This window comes from Mastigoproctus giganteus, chromosome 8, assembly GCF_048544385.1.
Source record: "Mastigoproctus giganteus isolate SK-2022 chromosome 8, ASM4854438v1, whole genome shotgun sequence".
Classification (NCBI taxonomy): domain Eukaryota; kingdom Metazoa; phylum Arthropoda; class Arachnida; order Uropygi; family Thelyphonidae; genus Mastigoproctus; species Mastigoproctus giganteus.
In genome coordinates, this window is record NC_143582.1 from 172,635,665 (window position 1) to 172,658,268 (window position 22,604).

General features: G+C 38.6%; 1 protein-coding gene across 2 annotated transcripts in view; it reads left to right on the forward strand.

Moving 5' to 3' along the window:
- The first annotated feature begins 1,686 nt into the window (after positions 1 to 1,686).
- The window catches only part of LOC150082008 (short coiled-coil protein homolog), a 92,098-nt gene continuing 71,180 nt past the window's right edge, over positions 1,687 to 22,604 (forward strand). For both annotated transcript variants that reach the window (XM_090379061.1, XM_090379060.1), the window contains exons 1-2: positions 1,687 to 1,775; positions 22,039 to 22,148. In XM_090379061.1, the coding sequence (XP_090235187.1) occupies positions 22,079 to 22,148 (70 nt within the window). In that variant the 5' untranslated portion in view covers positions 1,687 to 1,775; positions 22,039 to 22,078. The remainder of the gene's footprint in view (positions 1,776 to 22,038; positions 22,149 to 22,604) is intronic.

The window sequence follows — 22,604 nt, forward strand, 5'->3', positions numbered from 1 at the left end:
CCTATCTAATTGATCCTGCAGTGCTTCTTTAACCAGCGATCCCATTATTTTCCATGGAACAGAAGTTAAATTGTCAGGTCTGTAAATTACTCATGTCATCCTTTGATCCCCCCTTTGTGAATTGGGGATACATTGGCACATTTCCAGTGCGTGGAGACCTCCTTGACTCCAACGATGTTCTCATAATCATGGCTAAGGGTTTTTCTACCTCCTTTGCTGCCTGCTTTAATATAACTGGATAGATCCCATTTACCCCAGGCGTCTTTCTTTTTTTGGAAATTGCAGTGGTAGAGACCTCCGTTGAGTCCAAGGATGTTCTCATAATCTTGGCTAAAGGTTTTTCTACCTCCTTTGCTGCCTTCTTTAATATAACTGGATAGATCCCATTCACCCCAGGCGTCTTACTTATGTTTAATTTCAAAAATTTCTCGTCCATTTTTTCTCAGTTATTTCGAAATACTTTAGCTTCCTGTCACAGTTTGATAAACTTTTGACATTCTCCTCCCTAAATAACTCCTCATGTGTGAATACAGATAAAAAAATACTCATTCAATTTGTCAGCTACCTGAGCAGGATCATCAACAATCGAACCATTATTATTATTATTAGCCATATGGTGCAAGGAAGCCTTAGGCTTATGCTGTACCAGATAAAAAAAATTCCCCGAGTACCCTGAGAGAGAGAGAGAGAGAGAGGAATCACCAAGAGAGAGAGAGAGAGAGAGAGAGAGAGAGAGAGAGAGAGAGAGAGAGAGAGAGAGAGAGAGAGAGAGAGAGAGGAATCACCAAGAAAGAGAAGTATGATGATATCCAGCTCAGGACCCTGGGTGTGCCAAGCCCATACTCACCAGATATGAGCCCCTGGGGTCGATATCAAGTAGACCAATTTAATTCGTCCCCTTTCTTCTAGAGTTTACATAAGTAAAGAAGTCTTTGCTGTTCCTCTTTGCATCTTTTTCCAAGATTTCTCGTAATATGTCTTCACTTGCCTGAATTCCTTTAGAATTTACGATGAGGCAGCTAAGGTCGTACCACAACGATATGAATGTTTCCACAGATGGATGTAGCAGACCAACCGCTAATTCCCACTCCTCAGCGATGCCCAGGCATTGTCCTCATCACGAGTTGAGTTGTAATTTGTTGTTGTTTAAAATTTTTGCTGGAGCAGCTAGCATGTGACATTAACAAATAAAGATATATGAGTATTTGGAAATTGCACGAATTTGTGGTAGATTTGCTTGTTTGAGGGAAGAAAATGCCAAGATTACTAAATCAAAAAAAAAAAAAAAAAGAAAGAAAATAGAAATCTGTTTTGTGAACAGTGAACTTTTCCTTGGCGAAAATCAAATCTATTCTTTCTTGGCTTTAAAGTTTTTTCAAGCCAGGTTCATCAACTGGATAAATTAAGGCCCGATGTAGTGAAGTGATTAGCGCAGTGCTACCGTAGCAAAAACATTTGACTTGACTATTATTTTCTATCCTACTTCACTGCTAAGTTCGGTAATGATTATATTCTTGTTAAAATGATTGGATTCAAACTGCTCTGATTTTGTGGTCATTGTTGACCTGAAACAGATAATTTATTTACTTAATTAAATGGCTTCGTGTATCCGAAATAATGTCATTTTTCGTTTTCCGTTTGCTGGTTTGTTTTCGACATCACATAGTCAGAACACCCTCAGTTGTCAGTAGATGTTCGTATTCTGGGAGCCGTACGTAGCGTAGCATTGTTTATAGTAATAAGGATTGATCGAGTTGGGGTGCATCTGAGTTATTGTAAGTTGGTTTTTATATATGAATTTAACTTTTCTTGCGGTATTATATATAAAATTTAATTGTACGATATAACAAATAAGAATTCATCAAAGTTTATTGGTGAATTACTGTCTCACATTCCATATACTGTTGCTGGCCACAATAATTTTTAAGCTGTCAAACAAAAATTATGATTGCATGATAAGCGAATTATTTTAGATACTTTCTTTTTGATAAAGACCACTGACGTTTTTTCCCCCCAAGTCTTTGATTTTAAGTTGCTCATTAGAAATTGATGTGTAAGGTGGCAGCACTATCACAACAGCATTGCGATAAGTCTAAATATTTACATGATGTTAAAACGTGGATGTATCAAGATGAAAACATCTTGATAGAGAAGAGTGTTCTGGGCGTGGCTTGATCGTAATTAGAAATACTTAATATTAATGTTAACAACGTGGTGCAAGGAAGCAAGTTTTAAACAACATCAGCAAAAAAATAATAATAAAAAAAAATAAAAAAAGTAATAATAAAAAATAATTTGCTTATCTCTTCCAGTGATTTGGCCAGCCCTTTAAATTTCTTCAGACTATTTTTGGAAAGATAATTGTTGTCTAGATATTTGAAAAAAAAAAAAAAAAAAAATGCCCCTCTAAGTCAAAAGAGTAATTGCCTATTTGTATAAATTGCTCCCTACGTTTGCAGAGTAAGAGAACTCATGCAGATTTAATCCTAAAGTGGGCACCTGAAAATGTAAGTTGCATGGGGTGTAAGCTACCCCACAACTTATTTATTTCATAATTTATTAAAATAAATACACAAACTAATTACTTTTATTTTTTTTTTCAACTATTTTCCTTATAATGACATGAAGAAGGAAGAGAATAGTGTATTAGTATTGTCAAATGACGTAAGAAAGCAGGTTTATAGCACATCAGTCAAAAAAAATAAAATAAATGAACACTTCCCACATTAGTTGTACATCCTCTGAATAATTTGGCTAATTCCTTCTTAAGTTTATTCAAACTACTTACTTCACAGCATCAGATTTAAGTTTGTTCCAACAATCAACTACTACCTGGCTAAAAGCAAATTTCCAAAGAATCTTCCTCAATTTAAATTTATGTTCACTTATATGTGTTTTCTGAGCAAGAGTAAGTATTCCATCAACATTTAGCTGCTCAATTTATTCAAAGCTTTAAACACCAATCAGATCCCCCCTCGACGTGGGTACCTGTACGTGGTGAGGGGACCTCCCAGTGATGCTACTGGCCTTCTAGATTTGCATCACTGGGATCTAATGCCCATACCTGGGTTTCAGGGTTCATCATTGGAATCCAGCATGTGCAGCTGTGCACCGTGATCTGTGGAAACTCGGAAAGGGGGATCCTGGTGGTTGAGCCCGGCCTTAATACACCACTTTGGACCCTGCTTTGACAAGATGGGAGATCCCAGACCAGTCTGACTGGGATCAATCAGCAGGTGGTTCTTACTGCTTGGGTCAACTGCATTCCAATAAGTCTCCCTCCCTTTGGTCCTGGGATGGGATCAAGGCTTATTGGAATTGTGGGTATAATGCTCCTGAGTGAACTGGGTGTCCCATTCGTGTATGCAGTATCTGCTAATTCACGAGTGGGCATCCCCTTGTAGGGCTCCGTGGTGGGTGAGGTACATCTGAAATTTTTATCTTACTCTTATGAGTAATTTAAATCCCTCTTTTTCTTCTGGGCCCTCAACAAGGCCCCTACCTAACCGATGTGATGAAAATGATAATACCAATTCAAAAAGACCCAGAACTGAGAATAGACCATCATCAGTGACACCGCTTTTCCTCATTGTCCATTCCACCGGAGAGTAGTCACTTGAGAAAATGTCACCCTTCTTCATCCAGAAAGGATTAGAAGGGTTGGCAGGATCTCCAAAATCCGTCAAAAGGCTGCGTTCGGGAGACATTTTAGTTGAGGCTGCAAGCCAAAAACATGCGCAGCAACTTCTGAAAGTCACATCGATGGGGGAATACCCATCGTTGTTACCCCCCATAAAACTTCTCATGTGGTGTCATTTCAGAGTGGGACCTTCATGTCTCTGAAGAAGAGATCTCCTCTGAATTGAGAGACCAAGGAGTGACAGCTGTCAAGAGAATATTGATGCAGAAGGATGGGAATCTTGTCTCTACCCGAGTTCTTATCCTAACATTCAACACCCCATGGCCTTCAACTTCCATCAAGGCAGGCTACTTAAACTGCCCAGTGAGGATCTATATCCTGAACCCACTGAAGTGTTTTAAATGCCAAAAGTATGGCCACTCCCAAACAGTTTGTCATGGCTCCCTTGCCTGTGCTCGCTGTGATGTTGAAGACCACAAGAGCAAGACATGTTTAGCTTCTAAGCCAAATTTTACAAACTGCCAAGGAGAGCACCCTGCATACTCAAGCATGCCAGCGGTGGAAGGACGAAAAAGAAATTCAAAAAATAAAAACAGAGCTGAACATATCCTATCAGGAGGCTAGAAAATGCATCCAACCAGTAAATAGTGCCAAACCTTCATATGTCCAGATAGTTTCTGGGAAGAGTAACATCGGGACCCAGATGGATGTGACAATTCCACTAAAGGAATCATTTACTCCCATTGCATGCTATTTATTAAGTTTGCAAATGCCCACCCAAAAATCTGTCAGCTGACACACCTATATCTATAAACCTAATGCTCCAGCACTTCCAAAATACAGTGCTAAAGAAACTCCAAAGAAATTGGAACAGCCACCTAATCCAAGAAACAATGGATGTGGATGATAAGGAGGTACAGGAAGAATCAGTCCTGGAACTTCTTTGCAGAAGAAGAAGAAATGGATACGGGCCAACGTCCAATCTTTCCTAAAAAAGAGAAATCCAGGACTGAGAAAACAAGGCTCTCAGCTGTTCAGAAGCCACCAGATGGGCCCAATAAATCTAAATAATGGGTACATTTAAATTTCTACAATGGAATTGTCGTGGATTCCATAGAAATATTGATGACATCAAGGCTCTCCTGAGTAAGCATGAGCCAACTTGCTTTTGCTTACAAGAGATGTATTTTAAGGCAAATGAGGATCCTTACTTGCGTAACTATTCAGTTATTTGCAAAGACAGAGCTGGGGATGGACCTGCCCACAGAGGATTTGCCATCCTTGTGGGTATCCGCACCCCCTTTCAAGCTGTGACAATTACCACCAACCTAGAGGCTGTATCAGTTCGTCTTACAGTAGGATTCCTCTTAATAGTTTTTTCCATCTGTTTGCCACCTGGGAACAATATCCCCCAAGCTGACCTTGATGATCTCATTAAGCAACTGCCACCACCTGTTCTATTATTAGGGGATTTCAATGGACATAATACTCTGTGGGGTAGTTCTGACATCAATAGAAGAGGTTGGATTATTGAGCGATTGCTTGAAAATAATGATCTGACCCTTCTAAATGTGGGATCTTATATCTTTTTCCACGTTGCTACCCAAACCTTTACTGCCATTGATCTTTCCATCTGCTCAGCTTCCCTGCTGCCTATGTGTACATGGAAGGTTGAAGAAAACATTTATGGCAGTGATCAGTTCCCCGTGATATCCACCATTTATAATGGAAGAAAATGCCACCAGTCCAGGGTACCATGGTGGAAGATCGATCACGCAGACTGGGATGCCTTTAGAAATTTGGGCAAGTTTAATACTACCGCAGTCAGGCAGGAGCCAATTAACGAGGCAGTAAAACACATCACAGAAAGTGTCGTCCAAGCAGTGGCAGTTGCAATCCCAAGGACATCAACCCGGTTTCGTTTTCCAAAAATTGGCACCTCTGTAGCCAGGTGGGCAGGAGCAGCAGTGCGTAGCACACGCTTCTTGATTAGACGTTTGAGCCCGTGACCACCAAATACGGAGGATGCGGAAAGGTCAGGGAATGACCACCGCTTATCTCCCGAGCAATATGGCCTTTGTTGCTAATGCTCCTAAAAACCAAATAACAAACAAACGTTTTCCAAAACCATGGTGGAATGAAGAATGCACAGCAGCTAGGAAGGCTCAAAACAAAGCATAGGGAATATTTTGTCGGTACCCCACCAGAGATAATTTAATAGTCTTCAAACGTGCCCTTGCCAAAGCACGTTACATCAGACATCAGAGCCAATATGCATCTTCCCTCACGTTGTTTGCCAATCCCAAATCCATCTGGGACAAAGTCCGGAAAATGAAGGGCAAATACATGTCACACCCTTCATTGATCCTTGAACGTAGTGGATGTACAATTGCAGTCCTAAATGCAATCACAAACACTCTTGGGGAGACATTTTGCTCAAGTGTCTTCAGAAACATCGAACCCCCCCCCAGAGTTCCTGGCCCTCAAACAAAGATCAGAAAAACAGCAACTCAAGCTGCCTTCAAACGGCAGTGAGGAATACAGTCAGCCTTTTACACAATGGGAGCTGAAAGCGGCACTCTCCCTATCCAAGGCAAGTGCCATTGGGCCAGATAATATCCATTATGAGATGACTAAACATCTTTCCTCAGAATCCATGGATCTCTTGCTCTGTCTCTATAATAGAATCTATGCTGAAGAGAACTTTCTGGACTCATGGCATATGGCAATCATTATTGCCTTTCCGAAACCGGGAAAGGATCGAAAAATTACCGTCCTATTGCTCTGACGAGCTGCTTGTGCAAAATCCTGGAAAGAATGGTCAACGCTCGCCTTATGTGGTATTTAGAAGCTAACGACCATCTTTCCAGGACATAGTGTGGCTTCCGAAGGAACAGGTCAACACTCGACCATTTAATCCGAATGGAAACATCTATATGTGATGCTTTCCTGAAACATGAGCACCAGGTGTCAGTTTTCTTTGACATGGAAAAAGCGTATGACATGGCTTGGAGATACGGAATCTTAAAAGACTTATATAGCTTTGGTCTTAGGGGATACATTGCCATCTTTGTTAAAAACTTCCTCTCTAGCCGGTCTTTCCAAATTCGTGTAGGATCCACTCTCTCTCTCTTGGCCATTTTGCCAAGAAGTGGGAGTTCCGCAAGGATCAGTTCTAAGTGTTACGCTTTTTGCCATCGAAGTAAACTGTTACTGAACAACTTCATCCAACCGTAAACAGTACCCTTTTTGTAGATGACTTTAGCATCGTTTCGCATTCATGCAATACGAGGGTCATTGAAAGACAATTGCAGCATGCCATTAACCGCATCAACTCTTAGGCAATGGCTAATGGTTTCAGGTTCTCTCCACAGAAGACTATCTGTGTACATTTTGGTCGCAAATGGAATCTTTACCCTGAACCGGAACTTAAACTCAGACAAAATATCCAGTAGCACCCGACACAAAGTTCTTGGGGCTCATATTTGATAAGAAGTTGACATTTTTACCACATATTCGTCAACTATGGACCAAGTACACAAGGGGATTGAACCTCCTACGCACAATCTCCTCTAATAAATGGGGAGCAGACGGCTGCACCTTACTCCACCTATATCCTATCGTGCACTTGTCTGTTCTAAATTAGACTACTAGTCCCAAGTGTACGCATCAGCAGGAAACAGCATACTATGATGGCTGGATCCAGTTCATCATCAAGCCATTCGCATTGCTACTGGAACTTTCAGAACATCTCCTGTCCCGAGTTTATACGTCGAAGCAGGTGAACCGCCTCTGCCCCTGCGACGAAAGCAGTTGTCTCTAAAATATACTTTTAAACTAAAATCCGTGACAGACAACCCTATGTGGACATGCGTTTTTGAGCCACTATGGGAAACTCTCTATAACACCTGTCACACTGCCAGCCGTCCTTTTGGTATCCGGGTTCAAGAGCTGCTCAGAGAGCTGAACATCACAGTAAACAATGTTGCTGAATCACCAAGGCAATGACTTCCACCCTGGCATGCTTGCCTTCCATCATACGATTTCTCCATCAAAAATTGGAATAAGGCCACCATGCCATCTTCTGTTTACCAACAACTTGTAGGTGGTAGATGACTTTCATCAACCGGTGAAATATCACCACTTTGCTTATTGGAGGCTTGAAGTGGTGAAACCCATATTTAGTCTCTAGAGCAAAGTTTCTGGCACCCCCCTCCCCCCATACTTCTCCTTCAACCCATGCACGGTACTAAGTACTATAGGTTTTGATACCTTTCGTGTTTGGGGTTTTTCATAAAAAAAAAAAAAAAAAACTCTATACTGCTCACCGAGCCGAATACTCTGATTTCTTGCCTGTCTTCACTGATGGCTCGAAGTCAGAGTTATCTGTCAGATCTGCTGTCGTCTTTCCAGATAGTACTATATCTGGAAAGATTTCCCCAAGAATGCAGCATATATACAGCTGAGTTGTATGCTATAGAGTTAGCCTTGGACCATATTGAAACTCACAATTACCAACGGTGCATTAAGTATACTACAGGCTTTATCAGGGATTGGATACAGTCTTCACCCATTCATGACCTGTATCCAGCAGAGGTTACATTCTCTTTTTGAGCATTCCTTTGACATCCGTTTCTGCTGGATCCCAAGCCACATTGGGATCAAAGGTAATGAATCATCTGACACCGCTGCCAGATCACTGCAGCCCCACAACAATGACAGTCTTTTAGTCCCTTATACAGTACAGGCAGCTAATACACTCTGCATTACTCTCCCAATGGCAACAATCTTGGCATGTGCAGATCACTAACAAGTTATATCAAATAAATCCTGTTATCCAACATTGGCAGTAGAGTCTGCATAGGAACCGTAAAGAGGAAGTTGTTCTAGCTTGCCTCTGCACAGGACATAGTCATCTTACGCATGCATTCTTGCTGAGGGCAGATGACTCTCCTATGTGTGAGGATTGTGACACCTTTTTAACCATTCGTCATAGTTTAACCAAATTTTCACGATATAGACAGCAACGTTTTACGTATTTTAATGTTTTTAGCCATCTGACTAAGCCTTATACATTCAATCAGATTTTATTTGACAACAATGTGTCAGCTGTTTTTAGGTTTTTAAAATCAATAAACCTTTTTGCTTGTATTTAAATATATCTTTATATTAGTTTACCTCACACATATTTATATTTTTATACATATTGACATAGTGACCTAAGCAATTATGTCACTACAGTTTTTACTGTTATCTAGTATGGGACATGGTTTTGGCACATTACAGCCGTAGTTGCTGATGCGCCAATAAAACCCAAACCAACCAATTAGATCTCCTTGCAGTTGTCTGGTTTCTGGATGCACTCCAATTTGCAGAACTGAAGTCTTTGCAGAACAGATCCACAAACTTCTTTATATGAGGTTTCAAACCTGTTTGCATTATTCAAGGTATGGCTTAGCTATTTCCTTAAACAATGGACTAATCACCTCTTTGTTCTTGTTGACAAAATACCATGAGCCATCCTAGCAGCCAGTCTGCACTGCTCAGAGAACTTCATATCTGATCACCCACGTCTTTTTCATTCTCTACAAACTTGAGTGTGGTACCACATAGTTTGGTAGTTATTCTGGGATTATTTAGTACTTTGTGTTTGCCATCATTAAACTTCAGTTGCTACTTTTCAGTCCATCTGCCTAATTTTTCTAGACCTTGTTGCAATAGCATACCCTGGTTATTGTTATTAACCACCTGCTAACCTTTGTATCACCTGAAAATTTAGACAATAAGTTTAATATGCTTTTTTCAGTATTGTTAATAAATGTTGAAAACAGTAAGGGGGCCCTGTAATGAACCCTTGGGGAACTCTACTGATAGCATTAGTCCAAGAAGAGCAGTGTCCATTTTAACCATTTTTTCTTTTTCCCTTCAACCATCTCTTTATCCATAGCAATAGCTTGCCTCTAATGCTACAATGCTCCAATTTTTATAGCAGTCTTTCTTGTGGAAGTATCAGAAGCCGTTCTGAAATCTAAGTATATGATGTCAAAATTATTTTTTGAATCTAGTTACTTTGTTACTGCATCGTACTATCCAGTCAAATTGGTCAAATCGGTCAAACAAGATTGCTCTTTAACAAATGCATGCTATTTCCCCTGAAACAGAAGTCAAGCTTACATGTCTAATTACTTACTTCACCCTTTGATTCCCTTTGTGAACTGGGGAGACATTTGCACATCTCCGGTCTAAAGGGACTAAACCTGAATTCAAGGGTGCTCTCATAATTATCGCTAAAGGTCTATTTATTTTTTATTGATTCTTTTAATGTATTTGGATAGATCACATTAGCCCCATGTTTTTTTTTACTTTTAGTTTCAACAATTTCTCTTTCACTTTTTGGTTATTACAGAATCATTTTGCTCCCAGTTATAAGTTGATGTACTTTTACTATTCCCATCCTTCAAAACTTTTTAGCAAGTGAATATAGATGCAAAATATGTATATTTAGCTTGTTAGCAACCTAAACAGGATAATCAATAGTTATGGTTTTAATATTTATAGGCCAATGTAGTTCATCCCTTTCCTTCTAGTGTTAATATAAGCAAAGAATTCTTTTCTACTTTTCTTTCAATTCTTTGCCAACAACTTCTCATAATCTTCGTTACCTTTCCAAATCCAATGCTTAAAGTAGGTTTCTGTGTCCTTTGCTAATTTATAATCATCCCATGCATTTTTCTTGGAGGACCCGCTACTTTAGTGGAAGCCTTGGGCAAAAGTTGTTTGCATTTAATTATATTACTTTTTCTATTACTTCTTTATTTCTATTTCTATTCAAAGTGATTTTAAAGAATAAATTATATTAGTACTGCAAAAATATATCTTCTATAATTTTTATTACATTTTTTTTTTGGCCCAAGTAAGGAAGGTACCTGTATAATATATCATGTTTTAACCAGACAAAATGAGAAATAGTGAGTTACACAGTTGACAGTTAAGTTGATTAGTTATTATTTTTGGTAACTTTTAATTTAATTTAATTTTTTCCCCCTCCATGTAATATAATAAGGTGGAAAAATCTTGTAAAAGTTTCACATTAAGTTGATTTCAAACTGATCCTTATATATTGTGTGTGTGTGTGAGTGTGAGTGAGTGTGTTAGCAAAACTAAATCTCAACAAAAATTCATTTAAAAAGTCATTATCATTAAATAATAATAATACAAGACTCAGAAGCCTGCTCAGAGCAAATGAACAGAAGGAACACAGTAAAAGCCATAAGCTCCTATGACATCTACAAAGTCAATCCAACAGTGACAAACTCCCAAGAATCAACCACAGCAGAATGGAGTACCATCATCAAGGTCAAGAACATTACAACCAGACTGATCCCCATCAAGAGAGGAACTTTTCGGGGAGATGCCATTGTGATTCTGTCTAGCACTTAACCTGCTATTCACCATGCTCAACAACAAGTATGGATATACCCTCAAAGAAGGAAGGAAAAACCTGTACACTCTCTCCCACCTTATGTATATAGATGACATCAAGCTGTACGCTGCAATTGAGAAAATCTAGCAGCTACCCCGGATCACCCTTTCTTGGACTAATTCTGGATAGAAAACTTAGTTTCTTAGAGCATATTAAACACATTCGTACAACCTGTCTAAAGAAGCTGAATCTCCTCAGGGCAATTTCCACTATGTCATGGGGTGCAGATCAGTACATGCTGCTGCTGCACTTATACCGGTCGCTCATAAGGTCCAAACTAGACTATGGGTCACCTGCATATGCCTCAGCCAGAGAAAGTGTATTAAAATGGCTCGACCCAGTACATCACAATGCCCTCCGAATTGCACTGGTAGCTTTTCGTACATCGCCAGTTCAGAGTCTCTATACGGAAGCACATGAACCACCCCTATTTCTTCGACGGCAAGCTCTGTTATTAAGTTATGCAGCAAAAATCAGAAGTTTCCCACATCATCCTATAAAACAGTATTTATTCACCCCAAAATGGCATAATTTGTACCAAAATAAACCTTTGCAGAATAAACCATGTGGCATTAGATTACAAAGCATAACTACGTGCAGCGAACTAAATATGAATGACATAATTCAAGATATTAGCACGGCTATGCCACCATGGCAAATACCCTTGGCCAACGTTGACCAACATTTCCAACAATGGGGAAAGAATGCACTTTCAAATTTCAGTATTCAGCAGATCCATGCAACTCACTCCTTTCAGTTCTCTAGTTTTACCCAAATTTACACTGACGGTTCCAAGACAGATAATAAAGTTGGAGCAGCTGCAGTTCTACCAAACAATACAATATCCCAGCAGCTCCCTTTGGAGTACAGTATTTACACTGCAGAACTGTATGCTATCCTGATGGCTCTAGACAATGTAAAACAGTCATTATATCCTCAAACTATTATCTACACCGATTCCTTAAGTGCTGTATCTGCTCTTCAGTGTAAATTTCCTTCCAGTCATCCGTTTCTACAACAAATTCAAACCAAGTTAGCGCAGCTTCTTGCAAACAGGCAAAAATTAATTTTCTGTTGGATACCTGGGCACTCTGGAATCAGAGGAAACGAACAAGCAGATCTTGCAGCCAAGAACGCCAGTCACATAAAATCAGACATGCAGATACCTTACACAGATTTAAAACGCATCATACATACCAATGTTAGAAAAAAATGGCTATCCATTTGGCAGGGAGAAAAGAGCAATAAGCTTTTTCAGATTAAAAAGGATCACAAGAAGTGGCTATCAAGCCTAAGAGGCAATAGAAAGGAAGAAGTAGTACTTGCTAGAATTCGAATAGGGCATACTCACCTAACTCATAGTTATTTACTCACTCAGGATGACCCTCCATGATGCAACAACTGTCAAACTCAACTCACAGTAAACCACTTGATCATTGAATGCCCATTATATCTGAGAGAACGAAAAACAGCTTTCTCTTTACATCTATATTCTTCTAATAAACTTACATTACAACAGATTCTCGGAGACCGACAAGATATTAATGATGTTTTTACCTTCCTCAAATTGATAAACAAATATCACCTGATCTGAATCCTTTTATTTAATATAACAATCATGTATCATATAAGATTGAAAAAGGTGCATTTTGGCCTTTGTAGCCCTTGCACCAATAAATCCAACAAACAACAACAACAACAACAACCCTGGATCACCGAAGAATTCAGCAATGATATCAGGATGGAATTTGGACTTGACAAATGTAAGACCCACGGATAGCATCAGGGGAAATTAGTCAGCCGAAACCACCAGCTACAGACGGATAAAGAGATTGAAGCCATCACAGCAAGAAAGATCTGCAAATACCTGGGGATGATGCATGCTCAGCAGTTAGAGCACAAGGGGATCAAGGCCTACCTGACTGAAAAATACCATCAGAGATTCAGAAGCCTGCTCAAAGCAAAGCTGAATGGAGGGAATACAGGAAAAGCCATAAACTTCTATGCACTTCCACTGCTGATATACTCCTTTGGGATTACAGATTGGATTAACACCAAGCTGGGAGGATATCATGAGAAAGACAAGGACAGTGCATGACCAAGAGCTGCCAACTGCATCTGGAGTCAGCCATAAGCACTGACCATAGCACGAAAAGGAGGAGGAAGGGGTTTCATAGTCCTCATCGAACAACAGAAGCGATAGCGAACTTGAAGGATCACTTCCAGAAAACACAGCGCCACTCTGCCAGGCCATTAGGAATATAGACAAGTGGTATACCTCCCACTCAACCTAAGCAATGAGATCCCTCCTGCCCAGATGGAACAAACAAAGTTAGAAAGATGGACAAAGAAGACGTTCCATGGCAAACACTATTCAGTCTTCCCCCGAGACTGAAGGATTCACGATTGCATCACAGACCAGGTAATCAACACCAGGAACTGTAGAAAATACATCTCCAAGGAGTCCGGAGTGTCAGATGACACGTCGATGATGCCACCTGGCCTCAGAAATGATTCAGCACATCACCGCATGATGCAGGGTGATCACTGAGATGGAGTACACTTGTAGACACAACCAGGTAGCCAGGAAAATACATCAAAAGCCAGCAAGGAAATACCAATTGATCAAAGAAAGTGTATCTTATCACAAATATGAACCCCAGGCAAATATGACCCCAACCCACAAGCTGTATTGGGACTGTGCCATGATAGCGGGCAAGACAATCCCACACAACAGACTGGACATAACCCTTGTTGACAAGAAGGAAAAGGCTACCTATCTGATCAACATAGGATGCCCAACACTGACAACCTACAAAAAACCCACAAGTATAAAAGATCAGGAATTATATGGACCTTAGACTGGAGATCAAAGGGATGTGGGATATGCAACAAATAATGACCATCCCGATCATCTTTTTTGTTTTGATTAAAGAATAAAATTGTGGAGAAAACACTGCAGAATGTATGATTAAAATTTTAGATGCTCAGTAATAAATAAATTCTAAATGCTATATTACAGGCAATGTCAAAGTAATGTCACACAACTTTGTTATTAGTGATGGAAATGAATCCAGTTGTGGAATTGGGCCAGACCAAACATAATATAGTAAACTATAAAATCTGGCACTTTAGTGCAATTTTACAAAGAAAATCAACATTTTAAAATCTGTGATTCTTTTAAATCTAGCACAATTTGCAAAAATATGAACATTTTCAATCTGGAAATACTTATTAAAAAAACAATACACTACTCTCATATCAATGACCATAGATGTCTTTAAGAATTTATGCAAAACAAAGTGACATTTCTTTCTTTATAAAATGCTTGCAGAACAATATAGGATAGTTTGAATAAAATTAAGGAAGAATTAGACAAATTTTAGTGGGGATGGAAAGTTTTTTATTTTTTTGCTATTGTATAAGCTTGCTTTCTTGCATCATTTGCTATTACTAATATTAACCTGGCAACAGAGGTGCCCATTTTCTTTTTGAATTCTGATTACTTTTGAATTATTTTCTTAAATAATAATGCATTACAATACTTATTGTATGTAACTTTAATTTTTTCAAAAGTATTAAAATTTTTAAAATGCAGTGTGTTTTACATCTTTTATTTAAAAAAAAAGCAAATAAATTAATTTTTCTAAAAATTAAAAAGCATGTTATATATTAGTTACTTCCATTTTTCAGATGTATTTCAAATATGGCATCCTTCGCAGTGTGTGAAATTTGAAACTATGTATGTTGCTTACCACAGAGTAATAGCCATTTTGAGAATACAGGGTTTTGTGTTATAGTCTTTATGCTGTGAAAACATTGTCTTTATGCTGTGAAAACTGTAATAAATCATTTAAAAACAATTCAGGTTAGCTGGTAGATGTTTATTGAACTAGTGGGAGAGAAAGAACAAGTAATCTGGAACTTTAAACAAACACTACATCAGTACTTATTTGGTACCCCATTCTTCAAGCAAAATCTAAATACAGTAGTTCCAAAAATGATGGTGGGACGTCTGAGAGGTTCTTGCCTAATTTCTGTACGAAAACCATAAGAAAATCACTTCTGGAACTATTACAGTAAAATTTCAATTGTATTTCAGGAGGACAAAAAAAATTTTGGAATTTTAATCATTGATGAAGTATAATTGAATTGTGCAGGTACACTAAATCATATAAAAGGAACACTTCATTGCATACAATCAACATAAAATTTATTAAGTTTTTTGAAACCTGAACAATTGCAGTTAGATACTTAACCGAACCATACATTTCAGTCTCTCCCTTGAGACCTTCAACTACTGTAGGAAAATGAAGACCTAAAAATTATTAACTGAGGTAGATAAGTATGTGAATTAACAGTTTTTAGGTCTGTACACTGGAATGACACTGTGCACAGTGTGTCATTTTGGAACATTTATGATTAAACAACATAGTGTCTGTTTATCATTTTTGTGTTTGATTTGTACCCATTTCCATTAGAAGAATACTTCCAGTTCTTTCAAAAATAATTCAAAATTGGAGTATATTTTGTATAAAGTATATTAGATGAATATATATATTCTTTAAAGCTCTGGAAATTTCTTATTTCTGCATTTTTATAGACCTGAATATTTTTAGAAACATTTTTTAGCAATTTTTTATAGACTGTTGTCAACCCTGGTGAGTAGTGACTGTCAAAAGGAATTAGTACAGACTGAAAATGACATAAATCATTTAATGTGGATCTCTTTTTTTTTATATTTTTACCTTTCTTATATTAGCATTAGCATTGGCACATGATGCAAGAAAGCAAGCTTATATAGCATCAGCCAAAACAAAACCAAAAAAAAAACCCCTTTTTTCACCTATCCACTCCCTCCAAATGTTTGTCAAGTTGTGCCTTGAATCTATTTAAGCTATCAACTTCTACGATGACAGATGGAAATTTGTTCCAACAATCAACCACCTGCTGGCTAAAGGCAAACTTCCGCGCATCTATCCTACAACCGTCTTTCCTCAATTTATACTTATGCCCTCTCAGGCGATTATTCTGAGCAAGAGGAAGAATCCCATCTGCATTGAGCCTGCTCAAACCATTCAAGTCTTTATACACCTCAATCAGCTAACCTCGCAGGTGCTTAGTCTCCAGACACTGTAATTTGCAAAACTTAAATCTTTCTTCGTAAGAGCAACCCTTTGTTCCATTCACTAATCTTGTTGCCCTTCTCTGTATTCGTTCCAACAGTTCTACATCCTTCTTAAAATGAGGCCTCCAGACCTGTATACAGTATTCATGGTGTAGCCTGACTATTGCCTTATAGAAGGGGATAATCACCTCCTTATCCCTGCTAGAAAAATTCCTGTATATCATTGACAAGACACTATGAGCTACTCTTGGAGACCAACTGTCTGCACTGCTCAGAAAACTTCATATCTGCCTGCACAATTACCCCCAGGTCCTTTTCATTCTCTACCACTGTCAGTGTGGTACTACAGAGTTCATACATTACTCTGGGATTACTGCCTCCCATATGTAATACTTTACATTTGTCAATGTTAAACTTCAGTTGCCACCTCTCAGCCCATCTGCTCAACTTTTCTAGATCCTTCTACAGCAGTGTAGTGTCATCAACAACCCTGCCAACCTTCGTATCGGCTGCAAACATGGACATCAAGCCTGATATACCATCATCAATATCATTTATAAATACAGAAAACAACAATGGACCCAACACTGAACCCTGAGGGACTCCACTAATAACATTAGTCCACAAAGAGCAGTTTCCATTGATTATCACTCTCTGTCTTCTCCCACTCAACCATCCCTTTATCCATAGAAGCAATTTGCCTCCAATGCCACACTGCTCAAATTTGTGCAGCAGTCTTCCATGTGCAACAGTATCAAAGGCTTTTCTAAGAACCAAATACAGTCGATTCCAGTTAATTGGGACACATCGGGACTAGTGCATTTTGGCCCGATTAAGCAGCTGCCCGAATTATCTGAAGTTCCACATAAAAAAAGTTAATACAATGGACCCCCGCTTTACAATTGGTTCACTGTACAATCAAATCATGTTACGATAAAGTAATGTTCACTGTACAATGTGTAGTAAGCATTGGTCATTGTTATCATGTTTTTGAATTGAATTTTAATTCTATTAAACAGCGATTCTAATTAGCAAAATAGGAGGAATGTTATCCACAGCTATAAAAGTAAAGATATATTAAGCACAAATTTACCCTTTGTTATCTTACCAATTAAAAAATTAAATGATACATGAAAATCGGGAGAATATACGTGATAATCAGAATAATTAATACATACTGTAATATGTACATACTAACTAGTTGACTTTTCTGTTCACTGACATTTGTGGGTGGGGGTTAAAATTTAAAACAGTAAAATAATAAGGACTCAATGACAAAGAACACGGCACACTCAAATTGCAAGTAACACGATACGATACGCACAAGTGAGAACTGAGTAACAATTTTACGAAGCTTTAAAAATAGGAATGAAGAGAAGATAATGAAAATTAATTTTTTTATATGATTGAAGATTCCATGGAAGTGTAAACACATCTCACCACAATAACCCACAGAATTCCAGCTGTCGGTATTATCGCAAATTCAATAAGATCGAGTTTACTATTTGTTTATGATAGATTACACTAACAGAAAAGCCCAATAAACAGTTGACTGCTAATTGTTTTATGGTTGTGACTTCCACAAATCTGACCGAACTATGTGGTATGGTCAGAGAAAATCGTAGGGTAATCTCCAGTGCTGTGGTCTCCTGCCCTGATTAAACGGCATGTTGTCCCAATTAAGTGAAGTAAACCCTGGCTATTTTCTCGATTGGGTTCTGTTTTTTAAGATTTGCCCCAAATAAACCGCTGCCCCCAATTAACCGGTGGCCCAAATAACTGGAATCCACTGTATATGATATCAGATATATTCTTTGCATCCAGTTCTTTTGTGACTACATCATAGTATCCAATCAAATTAGTCAGACAAGACTTCCCCTTAACAAACCCATGCTGTGTCCAAGCTGTAACTGAAGTCTTGTCTAGATGATCCTGCAATGCTTCTTTAACCAGTGCCACCATTAATTTCCCTGGAACAGAAGTTAAACTAACATGTCTGTAATTACCTGTGTCTCCCTTTGATCCTCCTTTGTGGATTGGGGTGACATTTGCACATCTCCAGTCCATGGGTACCTCCCCTGAGTCCAGGGAAGCTCTCATAATTATGATTAAGGGTTTGCTTACTTCCTTTGCTGCCTCCTTTAATATAACTGGATAGATTCTATCCACCCCAGGTACCTTTCTTGTGTTTATCTTCAACAATTTCTCCTCCACTTTACTCTCAGTTATTACAAGATTATCTATCTTACTGCCAGAGTTGAATACACCTCTGGCATTCCCCTCCCTGAATAACTCCTCATGTGTGAATGTTGATGCAAAATATTCATTTAGTTTGTTAGCTACCTGAGCAGGATCATCAACAGTTGAACCATCGATATCAAGTGGACCAACCTGATTCATCCCCTTCCTTCTAGAGTTTACATAAGTAAAGAACTCTTTGCTGTTTTTCTTTGCATCCTTTGCCAAAGATTTCTCATAATCTGCCTTCGCCTGCCTAACCTCCTTTTTAACTTGGCGCATTATAGCCTTAGTTGCTAATGCAACAATAAAACCCAACAACCAACCAACCATCCTTTGTAACTTGGTTACAGACCAGCTTTCTTTGCTAATTTTCTTTGAATTCTTAGCCAGGCACTTCTCACGAGCTGCCTTAGCTTGCCTGGCCCCCTTGGTGACCTGATTGCTAACTGTAGGTAGTTATTTCAATTATTAATTTTTAATGATCCTATGTATTTTTCTTCTCTGCTCCTGGTTTTGTCGGTTCATCTGGCCTCCATTTGGATCTAGGCTTTGAATAGTGTATCTGTTGTTATAAAAAGCTTTGCAGATTCTATGATTACTTACTTGAATATCTCCCATTTAGAATTTGTAGTTTGTAACATCAGTTGGGCCCACTGAAAGGAATTTAAAATCTAAGACCACTATAGTCACCTTTGTAGGAGCAAAATTCCATCTCTTTGCTCTTGATATTAGTTTTGAAATGAAATCAGTAGTAGTAATAGCAATGATGCAAGAAAGCAAGCTTATATAGCATCAGCAAAAAAAACAATCATCTATCTGCACCCTCCAAGCCTAGTTCTCCCTTGACTTTACTCAACCTATTTACTTCCACAACAACAGATGGAAGCCTGTTCAAACAGGCAACCACTGCTGGTTGAAGCTGAACATCCACACATCTATCCTCCAACCATCCTTCCTCAACTTGAATTCCCTCACGTATGTAGTCTCAGTAAGTGGAAGAATACCATTAACATTCAGCGTATTCAATCCTTTCAAGCTTTAAACACCTCATTCAGATCTCCCTGCAGGTGCCTGTCTCGAGATGCTACAATTTGCAGAGCTGAAGCCATTCTAGGTAAGAGCACCAATTTGTTCCCTTTACCAATCTGGTTTCCCTTCTCTGCACCCATTCCAGCAGACCTACATCCTTCCTACAGTGTAGTGTGTTAGTTGTCTGATGGCACCAGGGGTTTCCCCCATCTCCATGTTGTATTCTTCATAGGTGTGATGCAGAACTTGGTGGAGGCTACAGATTTAAAAAGAGTGTGTGGGGAGTGGTTTGTTGTTTAGTGTTATATTCTATTGTTTCTCTGACCATTTAGCCGTTGGGCACATCTCACAGTGAGGCCTCCCGACCTGTATACAGTACTCAAGATGTGGCCTACACATGGCCTTATACAAAGGGATAATCACCTTATTATTCCCACTAGCAAAGTTTCTGTATATCATTAACAAAACCCCATGAGCTGTCCTGGCAGCATGTCTGCACTATTCAGAGAATTTTATGTGACTACATAATTATCCCCATGTCTTTTTCATTCTCCACTACTCTGAATGTAGTACCACACAGTAGATAAATTACTGTGGAATTACAGCTACCCATGTGCAGTACCTTGCATTTCTCAGCCCATCGGCCCAATTTTCCTATTTCTTGTTGCAGTAGCGTACCCTGATGACTGTTGTTGACCACCCTGCCAACCTTTGTATCATCTTCAAACTTAGACATTAGGGAACTCCACTAATAGCCTAGGGAACCCTAGGCTAAGCTATAAACCCTAGGGAACTCCACTAATAACATTAACCTGAAGAGCAGTGCCCATTGATATCCACTCTCTGTCTTCTTCCACTTAACCATCCCTTTATCCATAGCAGCACCCGTTTCTTGATTAGACCGGGGTTCGAGCCCGTCACCATCAAATACGGAGTTTGCGGAAAGGTCAGGGAATGACCACCGCATATCCCGGAGCAATATGGCCTTAGTTGCTAATGCTCCTAAAAACCAAATAACAACACCATAGCAGCAACTTTCCTTTAATGACACATTGCTGCAGTTTGACAGCAGTCTTTTATGTGCAACAGTATCAGTTTGATTGGATACTATGATGTGGTCACAAAGGAACTGGATGCAAAAAATAATTTTGATATCATATACTTGGATTTTAGGTGGATTTTGATATCATATACTTCAATTTCCTGTTGCACATGGAAAACTACTGTACAAATTGGAGCAGTATGGCATGAAGGGCAAGTTGCTACAATTTATAAAGGGATGGTTGAGTGGGAGAAGACAGAGTGGTAATCAATGGACACTGCTCTTTGTGGACTAATGTTATTAGTGGCGTCCCCCAGGGTTCGGTGTTGGGCCCATTGTTGTTTTCTGTATTTATCAAGGATATTGATAAAGGTATATCAGGCTTAATGTCTAAGTTTGCAGATGATATGAAGTTTGGCAGGGTTGTTAATGACACTAATGACAGTGCACTACTGCAACAGGATCTAGAAAAGTTGAGCAGAATGGCTGAGATGTGGCAACTGAAGTTTAACATTGATAAATATAAAGTACTGCATATGGGTAGCAGCAACCCCAGAGTAATGTACCAACTGTGTGGTACTACACTCAGGGTAGTAGAGAATGAAAAGGACCTCGGAATAATTGTGCAGTCAGATATGAAGTTTTCTGAGCAGTGCAATGGGCTGCAAGAGTAGCTCATGGGATCTTGTCAATGATGTACAGGAATTTTGCTAGCAGGGAGAAGGGGGGGGTGATTGTTCCCTTTGTATAAGGCAGTGGTCAGGCTACACCTTGAGTACTGCATACAGGTGTAGAGGCCTCATTTTAGAAAGGATGTAGAGCTGCTGGAACGAGTACAGAGAAGGGCAATGAGATTGGTGAGTGGAATAAAGGGTTGCTGTTACCAAGAAAGGCTTAAGTTCTGCAAGTTTCAGTGTCTGGAGATTAGGCATTTGAGGTGATCTAATTGAGGTGTATAAGGCCTTGAATGGTTTGAGCAAGCTCAATGCTGATGGGATTCTTCGTCTTGCTCAGATTACTCACCTGGGGAGACATAAATTCATATTGAGGAAAGACAATTGTATAATAGATGTGTGGAAATCTGCCTTTAGCCAACGGGTTGCTGATAGTTGGAACAAACTTACATCTGTCATAGTGGACATTGAAAACTTAAATAAGTTCAAGGCAGAACTAGACAAGCATTTGGAGTGAATGGACGGGTGTGAAATGGGAAGGGTTTTTTTATTTTTATTTTTTTGGCTAATGCTATATAAGCTTGCTTTCTTGCATCATATGCCTCTACTAATGCTAATGCTAAAAGCTTTCCTGAAACCCAAGTATATGTTGTCAAAATAATTTTCTTGTATCCAGTTCCTTGCTATTTTTTGTCTCCAATTATATACATTTTATAAATTTTTATAAATTTGTCAATCTGATTTAAAGTAATAAAATATAAATAGAGAGACTGAATAATACATAATGATATATCTTTCCAGGTTTTTGGTACTCTGTCCTTTCTTTCCTTTAATTATTGCCATGGCAATCAATGTTACCAGACTACAGGAAGAAATTAATAACATTCCTTTAGCTGATGAGGATGCACAAGGTCTGTATGTACTAGGAGATCAGCATAATGCCCAGTTTTGAATTTTTTTTTATATATTTCAAATGAAAGATATTCTTTTCCACTATGTTTGACTTATTTTGGATTTATTTATGTATTTTTTTTTTTTTATAAATTAAAAAAAAATCAAAATGAAAATCAGTTTTTAACTAGAACATTTTGTGTTTGATAAGTGGAGACTCATCACTTTGATTAATGTAATATTTACAAGAAAATTCCTTCCCTTTTATTCATATATTGTATATACTGAATCAATTAGATTGGGTGAAAACACTCCAACTCACCACTGGATTTCTCACCAGTGATGTATAATATATAGGGCTGTGTCTAGTGGGTAGATCATAATCCTTTGCTGCCCCATGTGCATATCATTTTAATAATTTGTCAGCTGTTTGGTTGCCATCCTGATTAGATTCTGGTTGGAAAGTGTGATTATTG